This window comes from Mauremys mutica, chromosome 18 (genome assembly GCF_020497125.1).
Source record: "Mauremys mutica isolate MM-2020 ecotype Southern chromosome 18, ASM2049712v1, whole genome shotgun sequence".
Classification (NCBI taxonomy): domain Eukaryota; kingdom Metazoa; phylum Chordata; order Testudines; family Geoemydidae; genus Mauremys; species Mauremys mutica.
In genome coordinates, this window is record NC_059089.1 from 8,272,004 (window position 1) to 8,287,951 (window position 15,948).

A 15,948-nucleotide genomic window follows, 5' to 3' on the forward strand; every position below is an offset into this window, starting at 1 on the left:
TGCAAGTGTCCTGACTTTTTCTTTAAAACATACAAATTGTCCCACATTTTCTGTCTCCCCCTATCAGTACTGGCGGGTCCTGCTGCTGGCCGGATCCTTGCTTGCCAGCCCTCCGCCCACCAGCAGTGAGTGGGGGGGGGTCCAGGGGCTGATGTTGGGTGTGGGTGTAAAAGGCTGGTGGTGGGGCGAAGATGCAGTACTCGGGACCGGCCGCTCCCCCTGCTGGGTTGTCAGCGCAGCCCCCACTGCGTGCTGGCTCTCGGCCAGCAGGGCCCAGCCCCCTGTCCCGTTTCCAGCCAGCACTAGCTGCGCGCTGAGAGCTGCAGCAACTGGTGAATGCGGACAGGCGCCAGCCTCTCCTGCCCCCCCCCCGTCTGCCCTTTACATGCTTCCCCTCTCTCTGTCCTCTCCCTGCTTTTCCCTTTCACCTCCCGCTGCCCGCCCCCAGCCGGGCACGTCCTGCTCCCAGCTGTGCGGAGAACCAGCCCCTGGTCGGAGCGCGCAGCTGACAAACAGCCTGGCCGGCAGGTTCCTTCCTTCCCCCGCTGGACCAGCGCCCCGGGAAAACCCAGGACCCTCCGGCCCAAGGCTCTGACCAGGAGGAGCCAAGCCCTGCACATGCCAAGGCTTAACCCCTTCCTGCCCACACTGTAGCCGGGGGACAGGAAGCGGCTGGGTTATGCTGGTGGCCAGCAGCAGCCTGGAGGTGTTAGCTGCCTTTCGTCACTGTGCAGGTAGGAAGGGACAAGCTGCTTCCAGCCACGCGCTGCGGGGAGGGGGGCAGAGTGAGGGGGAGGAGAAGAGATGAGCTCTGCAACGACCCGGGCCAGCTCACCCCTTCTCCCCCTCTCCCGCAGCTGAAAGCAACTCCCGTCCCTTCCCTCCCACCCAGGGACGAAAGGCTGCTGCTGGCCACATTCTGGTGTGCACCCTGGCAGAAATCAGGGGTGGGGGCGCCCTGTGTGCCCCCACCCACGTTGCCTCGGGAAGACACAGCGCCAGGCACCAGGAGAGGCGGGTCCATCCTGGGGGCCCAGCCAGGCATGGAGGGCAGAGAATGCTGGGCAGGGAGAGTTGGGTTGGTCAGCTACCCACTCCCTGTGTGAGAGAGGTGTACGGGAGTGTGTGTGTGTCCTCTCCCCATGCGGGGGCGGGGTAGGGGTGTGTGTCACCTCTCCCCGTGAGGGGGCAGGATGGAGGGGTGTCACCTCTCCCGGTGCAGGGGTAGGATAGGGGTGTGTGTCACCTCTCCCCATGCAGGGGAGGGGGGGAGGCGGGTGTGTCATCTCTCCCCATGAGGGGTCAGGATGGGGGGGTGTCACCTCTCCCCGTGCAGGGGTAGGATAGGGGTGTGTGTCACCTCTCCCTGTGCGGGGGCGGGGTAGGGGGATGTGTCACCTCTCCCCGTGCAGGGGCGGAATGGGGGGGGATGTCACCTTTCCCCGTGCAGGGGTAGGATAGGGGTGTGTGTCACCTCTCCCTGTGCGGGGGCGGGGTAGGGGTGTGTGTCACCTCTCCCCGTGCGGGGGTGGGATGGGGGGGTGTCACCTTTCCCCGTGCAGGGGTAGGATAGGGGGGGGTGTCACCTCTCCCTGTGCGGGGGCGGGGTAGGGATGTGTGTCACCTCTCCCCGTGCGGGGGTGGGATGGGGGGGTGTCACCTCTCCCCGTGCGGGGGCGGGGTAGGGGTGTGTGTCACCTCTCCCCATGCGGGGACGCGATAGGGGGATGTGTCACCTCTCCCTGTGCGGGGGCGGGGTGGGGTGTGTGTCACCTCTCCCCGTGCGGGGGCGGGGTGGGGGGGGTGTCACCTCTCCCCATGCGGGGGTGGGGTGGGGAGGGGTGTCACCTCCCCCCGTGCGGGGGCGGGATGGGGGGGGTGTCACCTCTCCCCGTGCAGGGGCGGGGTAGGGGTGTGTGTCACCTCTCCCCGTGAGGGGGCAGGATGGGGGGTGTCACCTCTCCCCGTGCGGGGGCGAGATGGGGGGGGGGTGTCACCTCTCCCCATGCGGGGGTGGGGTAGAGGTGTGTGTCACCTCTCCCCGTGAGGGGGCAGGATGGGGGGCGTCACCTCTCCCCATGCAGGGGCGGAATGGGGGGGGGTGTCACCTCTCCCCGTGCGGGGGGCGGGGTAGGGGTGTGTGTCACCTCTCCCCGTGAGGGGGCAGGATGGGGGGCGTGTCACCTCTCCCCGTGCAGGGGAGGGGGGTAGGCGTGTGTGTCATCTCTCCCCGTGAGGGGGCAGGATGGGGGGCGTCACCTCTCCCCGAGTGATCTCTAAAGCCTTCAAGATAAGAAGGTAAATAAAAAGAACCCAACTACCCAGTATTTCTTTTTACCAGGAGCTCAGTCAACTTGGTGTTAATTTGAACGTTTGTACTGCCCAGTTCTGACTGGCTGCCCTTGAACTCGCTTGAACACAAGTAATTTTGCCGGGTGTCCTGTATTGAGCACAGGGAAATTTGGTCCCCCAGCTCCTGCGCCACATTTCAAAGCGTTGGGCCTAGAGATCACAGCAACGCTGAGTCCCTGCAGCTCGGGGCGAGCTCAGCACCTCTGCATCTGGATGCCTGACGTTAGGCAGCCCAGTGTGAAGACAACGACCTGTGTGAGAGATGGGGGGGGGGGCTTGTTTCCTACGCACACAGTTAAAATCAGTCTATTCTGCCCCCTTCCTGTTCTTCACACCCTGGTCTATGTCCTCCGGCTCCTCTTGGTTTCAGTGTTAGGACTCTGCCTGCTCAGGGTGCTGGGCGGCTGGGTTCGATGGCCCCCAGATTAGAGCCCTGTTCCAGCAGCAGGGCCGGGAGCCCTGCCCCACCTCATGTCCTCTCGGAGGCCTGAGGCACATGCTAGTCCAGCGGGTCTCTGGCGCTCTGCTGGGTTGGGCTCTCTGGCTCTCACCTTCTCCTGGCGCGAGGTCAGATACAGCAGCTCTGTCTGTCTGAACTGCCGACACATTCGCAGCCCCTCCTGCCAGGTGCTGCCAGCCAAGGACGAGTCCAGGTAGTAGCAGCTGCCATTCCAGTGTCTCCAGCCAGGCTCCGTGGGGCAGCGGCTCGAGGGAACTGCCACGGAGAGAAAACACTGTCTCAGAAACAGGGGCTCAGGATCATCTTATGGAACAGCAGTGGAGCATCCGAGCAGGCACAGCACTCAGCAGTGGGGGGAGGAAATGATCAGGAAGAACCACAGAACCCCCCACTCAGTCCAAACCCAAACATGGCCCATCTCTGGGCCCAACCTGCCTCTCCGGGCAGACACACACACACACACATCCCCGGGCTAATGCCCATGCAGTCCTTACCCACTCTCACCCCTTTGGTCTTTTCAGTCCGAGCTCGCGTTCCCACTTTCCATTTTCTATTTATTTACCCAGATGGGGGCTGGGCTATAGCGTACCATGCTATTCTAGCACAGCCCCACACAACACGCCATGGCAAACAGCATACTGGGCCGGGCCGGGCCGGGCTGTGTCTGCCACAGGGGGCCGGGCCAGGCCGGGCCGTGTCTGCCACAGGGGGCCGGGCCAGGCCGGGCCGTGTCTGCCACAGGGGGCCGGGCCGGGCCGTGTCTGCCACAGGGGGCCGGGCCAGGCCGGGCCGTGTCTGCCACAGGGGGCCGGGCCGGGCCGTGTCTGCCACAGGGGGCCGGGCCGGGCCGGGCCGTGTCTGCCACAGGGGGCCAGGCCGGGCCGGGCCGGGCCGTGTCTGCCACAGGGGGCCGGGCCGGGCCGGGCCGGGCCGGGCCGTGTCTGCCACAGGGGGCCGGGCCGGGCCGGGCCGGGCCGGGCCGTGTCTGCCACAGGGGGCCGGGCCGGGCCGTGTCTGCCACAGGGGGCCGGGCCGGGCCGTGTCTGCCACAGAGGGCTGGGTTGTGCCGGGCCGGGCTGTGTCTGCCACAGGGGGCCGGGCTGTGTCTGCCACAGGGGGCCAGGCCGTGTCTGCCACAGGGGGCCGGGCTGGGCCGGGCCGGGCCAGGCTGTGTCTGCCACAGGGGGCCGGGCCGGGCCGGGCCGTGTCTGCCACAGGGGGCCGGGCCGGGCCGGGCCGTGTCTGCCACAGAGGGCTGGGTTGTGCCGGGCCGGGCTGTGTCTGCCACAGGGGGCCGGGCCGGGCTGTGTCTGCCACAGGGGGCCAGGCCGTGTCTGCCACAGGGAGCCGGGCTGGGCCGGGCCGTGTCTGCCACAGGGGGCCGGGCCGGGCCGGGCCGTGTCTGCCACAGGGGGCTGGGCCGGGCCGGGCCGTGTCTGCCACAGAGGGCTGGGTTGTGCCGGGCCGGGCTGTGTCTGCCACAGGGGGCCGGGCCAGGCTGTGTCTGCCACAGGGGGCCAGGCCGTGTCTGCCACAGGGAGCCGGGCTGGGCCGGGCCGGGCCAGGCTGTGTCTGCCACAGGGGGCCGGGCCGGGCCGTGTCTGCCACAGGGGGCCGGGCCGGGCCGGGCCGTGTCTGCCACAGAGGGCTGGGTTGTGCCGGGCCGGGCTGTGTCTGCCACAGGGGGCCGGGCCGGGCTGTGTCTGCCACAGGGGGCCAGGCCGTGTCTGCCACAGGGAGCCGGGCTGGGCCGGGCCGGGCCGGGCTGTGTCTGCCACAGGGGGCTGGGCCGGGCCGGGCTGTGTCTGCCACAGGGGGCTGGGCCGGGCCGGGCTGTGTCTGCCACAGGGGGCTGGGCCGGGCTGGGCTGTGGTTGCCACGGCGTGCCGGGCTGGGCTAGAACCCTAGCCTACTTTCTCAGTATTCAAACCTGACCTGCTTTGCTTCTTGCTTCCTGCCACTGGCTAAGCTGTGTCTGATCTCTCACTTGTCCTGCTCCGGGGACCTGTGCCCATGTACCCAGAGCAGTGGGGGCCCCTGGCTCGTAAGCACACACTGGAGGTGCTCACCAAGCGTGGCTTGAGGAGACCCTGCGCCACAGACTCCTGTCGTCCCTCTCGGGAAGCGAGTTCCACCCCTGGTGGCCCCTCACTGAGCTGAGATCTTCCCACAATTGGAACTGAACTTTCCTTGGCTCAGGCTTTGTCTGAGCCCTGGGGTGGGCAGCTGGTTGCCCTCCTTTGTATGTCAGAGGTCCCTGTCCCCAGCCCTGCCTCTGGCAGAGCACTGGAAACCAAAACCAAAACAGGCACCTCCAGTGAGCAAAGGGGCGAAGGAGCCAGAAGGACCAGGGAACTGCCAGCCCTGCCAGCGTTCTTCAGACCCAGCAGCACCAGTCAGCACGCACCGGTAGGGCCCGCAAACAGGGACTCCCTGGCCCAGCAGCGGTGTGCAGCAGCTTCCCCAGGGGAAGGTCCCGTAGCCAGCACAGGCCTCTGGCCAGACCCAGGTGCCCACAGTGTGATTAGCCTATAAGAACGGCCAGCGTTCATGTCATCACACCAGGGCAGCTACAGCTGCAGTATAGGAGTCAGGACATCTGTATCCCTGGGCCGGCCATGCAACAGGCTCCCAGGCCATGCTCTGAGCACATTGAACTGTTACCATGCAGGAGCCTTCAGCCACCTCCCTGACAGGGGCCGGGGCACTCCCCCCACCCCCATCCACAGAGCCAGCACTGGAGACTGGGGAGCTCCCTCCCCGCCCCCGCTCTTGGGGCTGGCTCAGGAGACGAGGAGCTTCTCCCCGCCTGCACCACCCTAGGGGCTGGCACAGGAGACCAGCTGCCGACCAGGCATGCAGTATTTTCACAGCAGGTTTGGCAGCTGCTGAACAGCGCGGGTTACTGAGTCTGGCTCAGGGCTGACCGGCTCCCTGGTCAGTGCCTGGTCCGTGTGTGGTGTCCCAGGCTGTCCCGAGGGTCTCAGCACTGAATTGTTCATTGGGGCAGCCTGGCAGGTACGTACCCTCCACTCCTTCGCAGACCCAGGGCTTGAGTCCTGAACAGTTGGACACGGTAAGACCAGAATCCCCCGGGGCTCCGATGCCCAGGCAGCCTCCCGGCAGGAGCGGCACACCAGCCAGCCTGAGGCAGAAGCACAGGACGGTCTCTCCAGCAGCAGCCAGAGCCTTGCAACACAGGACAATGCAGTGCAGGGAGCCCCTGCAGCTCACACCTTAGGCCAGGGGAACCCTCAGGCAGGGCCGGCTTTAGGCCTATTCCACCAATTCCCCCGAATTGGGCCCCGCGCCTAAGAGGGCCCCGCGCCCAGTGAGAAGCCCTTCCCTGGCTAGAGGCACCTTTTTTAATTTTTACTCATCCGATGGCACTTCGGGTCTTCAGCGGCACTTCAGCGGGTCCTTCAGTGCTGCTGAAGACCTGGATCGAGTGAAGGACCCACCACTGAAGTGCCGCCCAAGACTCGGAGCACCGCCCGGTGAGTACAAGCCCCACGTATTTTTTATTATATTTTATTTTTTTTTAAACACGTGTGGGTGTTTTTTTTTTAAAGTCATCCCTACCGGGGCCCCGTCGAAACTGTTCGAATTGGGCCCCGCACTTCCTAAAGCCAGCCCTGCCCTCAGGAACCCCTCCCATGGAAAGGGCCACAGCCTTAGCCCACTGGAGAGAGACGGGTATGGTGGGCACCTCCACCTGGGCAGGATGCACCACACTTTGGGCCTACTGATGGGGGCAAGCAGCATGGAGGAGGGGTCAGGAGGTACCTCAGTCCCTGAAGAATGGAGAAGGTCCCTTGCCCCACGGGCAGGGCCGGGATGGGGAGAAACGCCCCAGGTGCCTGTCCCCATGGGCAGGGCGGGGAGGGGGAGAAACGCCCCAGGTGCCCGGCCCCACAGGTGAGGGAGCAAAGGGGGATGCCACCCCAGGTGCCTGATCCCCCAGAGGAGTGCTGGACTCACTTACCGTCCCTCACAGTGCCCCTGTACACAGGCCGCGCCAGCTGCTCTGTCTAGGAGAGTGGGCAGGTGAGTAGGACTGGCCGGAGGGAGGCCCAGGTCTCCTTGCTGCAAGACCAGGCCCAGCTAGGGTGTGAGCACTGCCCCCTGAGCAGCAGCAGCCCCCAGGTATTACACCCCAAGGACAGCAGGCTGCGCTGAGCAGCTGGAGGGCAAACCCACCTGTCTGTGTGTGGGCATCTCCACCCTAGGGGAACACACCAGCACCCCCCTAGCAGGCCCATCTGGCACCGTCAGCTACACACTCACCAGGGGGCAGCACCATCTGCGTGCTGAGCCACTGCCCACGTCCAGCTGCCATCGCCATCTAGGTCATTCAGCCCAGTCCAGCTGTCCCTCTGCACCATGGCTCTCACCCAGGCCTGTGGGGAGTCGGGACCTGCGTCAGTGCAGGGCACATCTCCGCTCTCCTACTCAGCAGAGCTTAGGAGGGGCGGGGGGTGGTAAGTAGCCAAGGGCAGCCCAGAAGGAAGGAGACATGTAGGGGGAATCCTGGGGCAAGAGGCAGGGGGTGCAATCAGCCAGGAGGAGCTCATCCTGCCCCATGGCCCCTTTGAACTCCTTCCCAGCTAGCCGGCATTCTGCTACCCTGCACACAGCCTGGGGGAGGATGCAGGGGTGTATCCACACTTCCCGTCCCACCACTCAGTGACTGGAAAGGGGACAGCACAGGGAAGTGGCTGCATGTCTCCCCCTCTCGCCAGGGGACCACCCCCTGGAGCCCTCCCCATGGGGAGGGGTGCTCACTCTGCCCACTGCACTGGCTGGGCACACTGCTGCTATCCCTTCCGCCTTCCCTCCGAACCAGCTCCAGCCAGGACATGCCCCAGGTCACCCACAGGGTAGGCGCCCAGCAGCCAGAGGCCATGGGCCCCTGTGCACGGAAAGGATGTGCTGGATGTGAGGAACCAGCTCAGCCTCACAAGGAGGACAAGCCAAGAGCCAGAGGGAGCCCCTCCGGGCCCCTCCCGCCCCACGGGCAGGGAGCAGGGGTGTGGCCGGGAGTCTGGAGAACCCCGTCCTACAGCGGCTTCTTCCCACCCAAGGAGCTCAGCTGGCCCTCACCCCTTCCCTGCGCTGCTACCCCACCCACAGGCACAGCAGGGGAAACGCAAGGCGGCTCCAGGGCGTTTCACTGCGGTGACTGCTCAAGCGACCTGGGCCCAGGAGTCTCGCGCACACACACACACGCACGCACGCACGCGCGCGCGCCAGGGGTTGGAGTTAGGAAGGCTCCTCGGTTTCCTCCCTGCTTCCTACTCTGTTCTGCTCAGGGAGGGGCCCAGGCGTCCTGCCTCAGCCCATGTACGGCCCCTGTACCTTCTCCTCCAGGCTATCGAGAGCCAGCAGCCTCATGCCTTCTCCAGAGGCACTGCAGGCTGCCTCCGCTTGCTGCCACGTCTTGGCATCACTCTCCTCCACGTAGTAACAGTGTCCGTCCCAGTACCACCAGCCAGCTCCTCCAGGGCACCTCCCGCTCACGAGACCTGGTGAGGCAACAAGGAGACAGCCTCACTCATCACCAGGACGTGCCCTTTGGCCGGGGCCTGCAGTCCTTGCCCTCTGGCTTGGCAGGGCCTCCCCATATACCACAGTCACACTGGGGGATCTCTGCGCTTTCAGGAGACAAAGAAGCCTAGCAATCCGATCGGTGGGTTGGGGCCTGGCCAGGCTGGCCTGTGGAAAGCTGGAAAGGAGACTGGGGTGACAGAAACCATCCTGAACAGAGACTGGGTCTTGCTGGGGTACGGTTTAGCCATTTAGATGCACATTGTCACTTTCATGTGCTTGTAACCGTCTCTGCCTTTATCCCTTTTCCTTGGTATCACCTGACCAGGCTCTTTGGTTAATAAACTTGTTTCACTTTTACTATGAGCCAGGTCAGTGCTGGGCTTGAGGAGACGGGTGTGTTTACCCAGGTACATTAATCAGTTGTGGCGCAGTGACTCTTTAACAGAGCAGCGAAGCTCCTGTCTCCTGTGACTGCACCGTGGTACGGGCTGTGCCCTGCAGAGACAGCTCTGAGGAGCTCGGGGGCAGGAGTTCACTGGCTGTTACCTGCTAGGCGAGGTCTGGCCCAGGATGGCCTCGAGGAATTTGCTGGGGGTGCAAACAGGCTGGTGTGACAATCTAATGCCAGCAAAGCTCCCTCTTGCTGTGGCAGGGGGGTAACATGACAGCTCCCAGCTCGGGGTACTCCAGCAGAGTGTTACATACCCTTTCCCATGCAATGTTTCCTTCCCCTGAGGGGATCCCGGTGCACCCATCGAGGGATGGGCTGGCATTGCAGGGTGTGATGGTGCCTTCCCACGCCTCAATACAGGCAGTGCATCCTGCACTGGGCATGCCCTCACCAGTGCCACTGTGCAATCCAGGGAGGGCAAGGGCCAGGGGCTTGGCCTGCCTTTCCCAGACGCTGCTGCCAGCCGAATGCGCGCAGGAGACGAAGTGGTTCTGGGCAATACGGGAAGGAGCACAGCACACAGGCTGCAGGGCACAGAGCTGCCCCTGCACCATCGGCCACGGCTGCGGCCTGGCTGGCATCTACTCCAGGGTATCCCTGGGGGTAAGAACCCCCCAGACTCACCCTGGGCCCCACAGAGCCAGACGGGTCTGGGGTTCTCCTCTCAGTGGTATGTTTTTAGGTGACACCAAGTGGCGGGCGGAGACTTGGGGATGGTTGCTCTGCCCTTCAGCTCAGTCCAGCTCCATTCATCTCCTCCCCCCTCCATGTTAACTGGGCTCCACCCCGTCCCTCCCCAGGTAGCAGAATCCAGTGCATGTGCCTCCCATCAGAGCACTGCACACACACCCAGCCCCACCCCGCCCGCACTGGGGGTGGGGGCACCCTTACCATGTAGACAGGAAGGGCCAACCCTGCGGACACAGCTCAGGAGCCCTTCGCAGCAGCCACTCAGGGGGTTACAGGTGCGAGTGCCGGGGCAGGGCAGGCAGCGCCTTGCACACCTCACGCCGGAATAGCCAGGGGAGCAGGCTGCAAAGACAAGCACACCGGTCACACAGCAGCACCGCGGGGTTGATCAGCGATAGGCCTTGATCCTGCTCTCGCTGGAGGCAAAGGGAGTTTCACCAATGCCTGTTGGAGCAGGAGCAGACCCTGCGTGTTTCAAACTAGCCCGGGCCCAGCCCTGGAGACGCTACAATCGGGACCCAATCTGCCCCTTCCCCAGAGGCTGCGCAGCACCTAGCAGGGCTTTCCAGACCCACAGGCGCCCCAGCGAATGGGGCTTAGCCCCACGCAGGAGAAATGCCCAGCCAAAGGGCAGCCCTGACTGCTGCCCCCTAGGACCCACCCAGCAAAGCGGGGCCTGACTACCTGACTTGACGTAGAGGGTGGCACCGGAGCCAGGACTGTCGACGAGCACCGTTCCGTTCACCGTGTAGTAGGCACCCTGCAGCTGCGTCACCCCGGTGCAGTTCTCTCTCTGCAGGAAGCAGGAGTCCTTGGCTGCCCGCAGCGAAGCGTGTTTCTGCCACACAAAATCCTGGAAGGAAACAAGCAGCTTCTCCCGAAGAGCCGGCAGCTCCACCTCTGCAAAGAGGGTTCCCCGCAACCCTGTGAGTGACAGCCTCCCTGCGCACACCTGCCCCCCACAGCAACAGCCTCCCTGCGCACACCCGCCCCCACAGCAACAGCCTCCCTGCGCACACCCGCCCCACACAGCAACAGCCTCCCTGCGCACACCCGCCCCCACAGCAACAGCCTCTCTGCGCACACCCACCCCCCACAGCAACAGCCTCCCTGCGCACACCCGCCCCCACAGCAACAGCCTCCCTGCACACGCCCGCCCCCACAGCAACAGCCTCTCTGCGCACACCCACCCCACACAGCAACAGCCTCCCTGCGCACACCCGCCCCCACATCAACAGCCTCCCTGCGCACACCTGCCCCCCCCAGCAACAGCCTCCCTGCGCACACCCACCCCACACAGCAACAGCCTCCCTGCGCACACCCACCCCACACAGCAACAGCCTCCCTGCGCACACCCTCCCCCACAGCAACAGCCTCCCTGCGCACACCTGCCCCCCCCAGCAACAGCCTCCCTGCGCACACCTGCCCCCCCACACAGCAACAGCCTCCCTGCACACGCCGCCCGCCCCCACAGCAACAGCCTCCCTGCGCACACCCACCCCACACAGCAACAGCCTCCCTGCGCACACCCGCCCCCACAGCAACAGCCTCCCTGCGCACACCTGCCCCCCCCAGCAACAGCCTCCCTGCGCACACCCGCCCCCCACAGCAACAGCTTCCCTCCGCAAACCCGCCCCCACAGCAACAGCCTCCCTGCGCACACCCGCCCCACACAGCAACAGCCTCCCTGCGCACACCCGCCCCCACAGCAACAGCCTCCCTGCGCACACCTGCCCCCCCCAGCAACAGCCTCCCTGCGCACACCTGCCCCCCACAGCAACAGCCTCCCTGCACACGCCCGCCCCCACAGCAACAGCCTCCCTGCGCACACCCACCCCACACAGCAACAGCCTCCCTGCGCACACCCGCCCCCACAGCAACAGCCTCCCTGCGCACACCTGCCCCCCCCAGCAACAGCCTCCCTGCGCACACCCGCCCCCCACAGCAACAGCTTCCCTCCGCAAACCCGCCCCCACAGCAACAGCCTCCCTGCGCACACCCGCCCCACACAGCAACAGCCTCCCTGCGCACGCCCGCCCCCCACAGCAACAGCCTCCCTGCGCACACCCGCCCCCCACAGCAACAGCCTCCCTGCGCACACCCGCCCGCCACAGCAACAGCCTTCCTGCGCACGCCCGCCCCCCCACAGCAACAGCCTCCCTGCGCACACCCGCTCCCCACAGCAACAGCCTCCCTGCGCACGCCCGCCCCCCCACAGCAACAGCCTCCCTGCGCACGCCCGCCCCCCCACAGCAACAGCCTCCCTGCGCACGCCCGCCCCCCACAGCAACAGCCTCCCTGCACACACCCGCCCCCACAGCAACAGCCTCCCTGCGCACACCCGCCCCCACAGCAACAGCCTCTCTTTGCACACCCGCCCCCCCACTGCAACAGCCTCCCTGCGCACACCCGCCCCCACAGCAACAGCCTCCCTGCTCACCCCCCCCCCCCACAGCAACAGCCTCCCTGCGCACACCCAGCCCCCACAGCAACAGCCTCCCTGCGCACACCCACCCCCCACAGCAACAGCCTCCCTGCACACACCCGCCCCCACAGCAACAGCCTCCCTGCCCCCCCCTTGCTCCCCACCACCAGCAGCTCCCTGGGAAGAGACAGGCCAAGGTCAGGCCCTGCCCCGCACAGTTCTGCTCACAGCATGAGCACTCCCTGTACACGCCAGGCCTGGCCCTGCTCCAGGGAATGGGTGAGGGCTGCATGGGAAGGCGAGCTCCTGGGGCTGCCAGGGGTTCCCCTGCATTGACTAGAGCTGGCTGAGGAGCTCTGGAGGCCTGGCAGATGAGCAGCCTCTGCGGGCGCCATTCCAGCTGGGAGTCTCAAGCACCTGCATGTACCTGTACAGCCCCACAGATGCCACAGCAACGGCCCGCAGAGAGACTGGGGGGTTCAGGTGAACTAGAGGGGGCTGCTTTTCTCAGCCCCGAGGGCGGCCCAGCCCTGGCACCTTGGTCCATGGGCAGGTGGGAGTTAGGAGCAGTTGGGGCTGGGAACGTGCAGCCAGCCCCCGTCTCACAGCAGCGGCTGGGAGCTCTGGAGGGAGCTGGCTCAGCACTCCAGGGCCGAGGCAGGGAGATTCTCAGCACTGGGCCATGCTGGAGCTCAGCCACGGCTGGCCTTACCATGAGGCGCGCTGAAGCGGCCGCCTCGGGTGCCAGACTGTGGAGGGGCGCCACTAGGACCCAGAATTGAGACCTATCAAAGTTTTGGCCCAAGCGAGGGGACATGGGGGCATCATTTGAGCTCCCCACCTCAGATGCCAAAATGTTGTGGGCCGGCCCTGAGCTTAGCCTAGAGGGGCAAATGGTTAGATTTCAAATCCAGGGGCCTGACTCCTCTCAGTGCCACCCCCAGAACTCCCGTGGCTGCGGCGGGCAGACTCCTGATCTCCACCAGCATGAGTGCCAGGAGAACCAGGCTCTCTGGCTCGGACAAGAGCTCCCCGCTAGCCAAGCGAGCAGGGAGCCTCCAGAAACACGCCGTCCCCCCTCCATGACCCAATGGCTGATTCGGTTGCAGGGTGAGGGCAGCGCTGCTCAGGAACAGCAGGCCCTGAGTCCCTGACCCACAACAAGAGCCACTATCGGTACTGAGGCATCCCACCCTACCCCGGATCAGCCACCAAACAGACCGAGCCGCTGAGAAAGGAAAACAAGAGACGTCTCCCTTGCACGGCACGGCACTAATCGCCCCTCCTGGAGAGCCCCTTGAGGAGAATTGGCTCAGGTGTCAGGCAGCTGCTGAGACCGAGCCCTACTTCTCCTCACGCAGCGACTGGCCAGCAAGTCTGAGCTGCCTCCGCTCTGCGCTGCAAGGCACGTGGAGGGCTCTGCTTGGCAATCCCTGCTAGGAGCCTGCCGCTGGAGCACGGGGAAATGGCCCACGCTCCCCCGGGCTTCCTGACTCCCCGCCCCCCTCACACAAGCAGAGAAAGCTCCTGCGGGGGAGACCAATGCTCTGACCTTCTGCTCGCTGGCAAGACCAGAGGGAGCTCGAGGGATAGCGCTTCTCAGGACCTCGGCCTTCGGAGGGGGTCCCGCAGAGCTGAAAGAAGCAGAACAGGAGTATGCTGGGCTGAAGAAACCTTCCCCAGGGCTAAAGCTGGAGAGGGGCTGGCCGCAGGGCCAGCACAGGACAGGGCCTTGAGCTGAGAAAGGCAGAGGCGAGGGCATCCGGGAGCTGCAGAATAGATTGTCCTAGAATAGGAAGAGCCCAGAGCCACTCCTTCCATGCTCTGTTAAGGATGCGCCAGAGCTCCCTCAACCTGGAGCCCTTCCCTGTGCCCTGTCGCTGCCCCCCCTGCTGAGGGGGCGACTCTGACAAGGGTTACAAACCCCACCGTGTGCTCTGCACACTCTGGGAGGCTTGGCCCCTGGGGCAGATCACAGGGGCTGCTGTGAGCACAGGCTGCATGGCCCGTTCCCCCGAGCTGTTCCCCCATGCTGGCCAGCTCCAGCGCAGGGGGCGGTTGGGACCCCACAGACAGAGGGTCCCTGCCCTGGAGGTACTGCAGGGATTTTCTGCCCTTGCAGAGTGCAGGAGCAGCAGGGAAGCAAACTGTCAATTCTCTGGGTCCGTATCACCCAGGAAGCCCTCTCCTGTTCCCCGCTCTTTTGGCTCCCAGGAGATGCCCTTCCATGGGCTTTGTGGGCCGGTCTGGGGCCAGGTGGGGGTGAAGCAGGCTTGGCAAGAGTACCACACTCCATGGGGCCAGGAGACTCCCTTCCCCTGGGTCACCTGGACTGAGCAGCTGCAGGGTGGCACTGCATCTATAGCGTGGTGCTGCCATAAGGAAGGAGACTAGCAGAGCACCAGCCATTGCTGAGACAGAGCGTGCTCCTGACTGCACATGGTGGGCAGGGTCCCTTCCCTACAGATCCCTGGGAACCCTGGGTGAAGGGGACAGAGTCAGACCTTGCAGTGCCCCAGCCCCACCTCCCAGCGGGAGCAGTGCTGGAGAACACCACAAGTGGAACCTCACAGAGGTCTCCTCCCCACGGCAGGAGCAGGTTGGTGGGACGGAACCTCTGTCCCATCTTAGCCCCTCCCCCAGCTGCCATGATCTTACCAGAATCCCAGATATGTAGGGCTGGAAGGGACCTCAGTAGGACAACTGGTCCAGTCCCCAGCAATGAGGCAGGACTCAGTATCACAGGCGCCGACTTCCTCCGGGCCCTGGGAGTGCTCAGCCCCCCACTCCGCCCCAGGCGCCGTGCCCCCCTTCTCTCTAGCCCCCACCCTGCCCCACCTCTTCCCGCCCAGTTCCACCCCTGCCCCACCTCTTCCCGCCCAGTTCCACCCCCTCCCCCGAGCACACCCCCTCCCCGCTCCTCCCCATCCTTCCCAATGCCTCCTGCATGCCGTGAAACAGCTGATTGCGGCAGCAGGAGGCGCTGGGAGTGAGGGGAAGAAGTTGATCAGCAGCGGAGAGGCACTGGGGAGAAGTTGGCTCCTGGGGGTGCTAAGCACCCACTAATTTTTTTCCATGGGTCTCCAGCCCGGCGCTCTCATGGAGTCAGTGCCTGTGCTCAGTATTATCTAGAACATCCCTGACAGCTGTTTGTCTAACCTCGTCTTAAAACCCTCCAGTGAGGGAGATTCCACAACCTCCCTAGGCAATTTATTCCAGTGCTTATCCACCCAGACAATTAGGAAGTTTTTCCTAATGTCCAACCTAAACCTCCCTTGCTGCAATTTAGGCCCATTGCTTCTTGTCCTGTCCTCAGTGGATAAGGAGAACAATTTATCACCCTCCTTTTTATAACAACTTTTTACGTAAAGGCTTATCGTGTCCCCTCTCAGTCTCCTCTTCTCCACACTAAACTAACCCAATTTTTTCAATCTTTCCTTGCAGGTCATGTTTTCTAGACCTTTAATCATTTCTGTTGCTCTCCTCTGGACTTTCTCCAATTTGTCCACATCTTTCCCAAAGTGTGGTGCCCAGAACTGGACACAGTACTCTACTAGAGAGCTCATCAGTGCTGAGCAGAGTGAAAGAATTACATCTTGTGTCTTGCTTACAATACTCCTGCTAATACGATCCACTATAACCCCCAGTACCTTTTCTGCAATACTCCTTCCTAGGCAGTCATTTCCCATTTTGTATTTGTGCAACTGCTTGTTCCTTCCTAAGTGGAGTACTTTGCATTTGTCCTTATTGAATTTCATCCTATTTATTTCAGGCCATTTCTCCAGTTTGTCCAGATCATTTTGATTTCTAGTCTTGCCCTTCAATGCACTTGCAACCCCTCCCATCTTGTTATCATCCACAAACTTTATAAGTGTACTCTCCCTGTCATTATTCAAATCACTGCTGAATATATTGACTAGAACCAGACCCAGGACAGATCCCTGCTGTCAGGATGTCACCTGTCCAGGTTTTACACAGACAGTTTGGTTTTTGGCTTCTGTGTCCAGATGCCAGTTAAGG

At 63.9% G+C, this 15,948-nt stretch overlaps 1 protein-coding gene across 7 annotated transcripts in view; it reads right to left on the reverse strand.

Annotated features, from left to right (window-relative positions):
- The window catches only part of LOC123352472, a 66,609-nt gene that overhangs the window by 18,810 nt on the left and 31,851 nt on the right, over positions 1-15,948 (reverse strand). For 6 of the 7 annotated variants that reach the window (XM_044992637.1, XM_044992636.1, XM_044992634.1 and 3 more), the window contains exons 21-27: positions 13,481-13,562; positions 10,188-10,403; positions 9,705-9,845; positions 8,171-8,337; positions 7,100-7,212; positions 5,839-5,957; positions 2,904-3,067 (exon numbers count right to left, since the gene is read on the reverse strand). In XM_044992637.1, coding sequence (XP_044848572.1) covers positions 2,904-3,067; positions 5,839-5,957; positions 7,100-7,212; positions 8,171-8,337; positions 9,705-9,845; positions 10,188-10,403; positions 13,481-13,562 — 1,002 coding nt within the window. The remainder of the gene's footprint in view (positions 1-2,903; positions 3,068-5,838; positions 5,958-7,099; positions 7,213-8,170; positions 8,338-9,704; positions 9,846-10,187; positions 10,404-13,480; positions 13,563-15,948) is intronic. The other variant, XM_044992640.1, reaches the window with a different exon arrangement.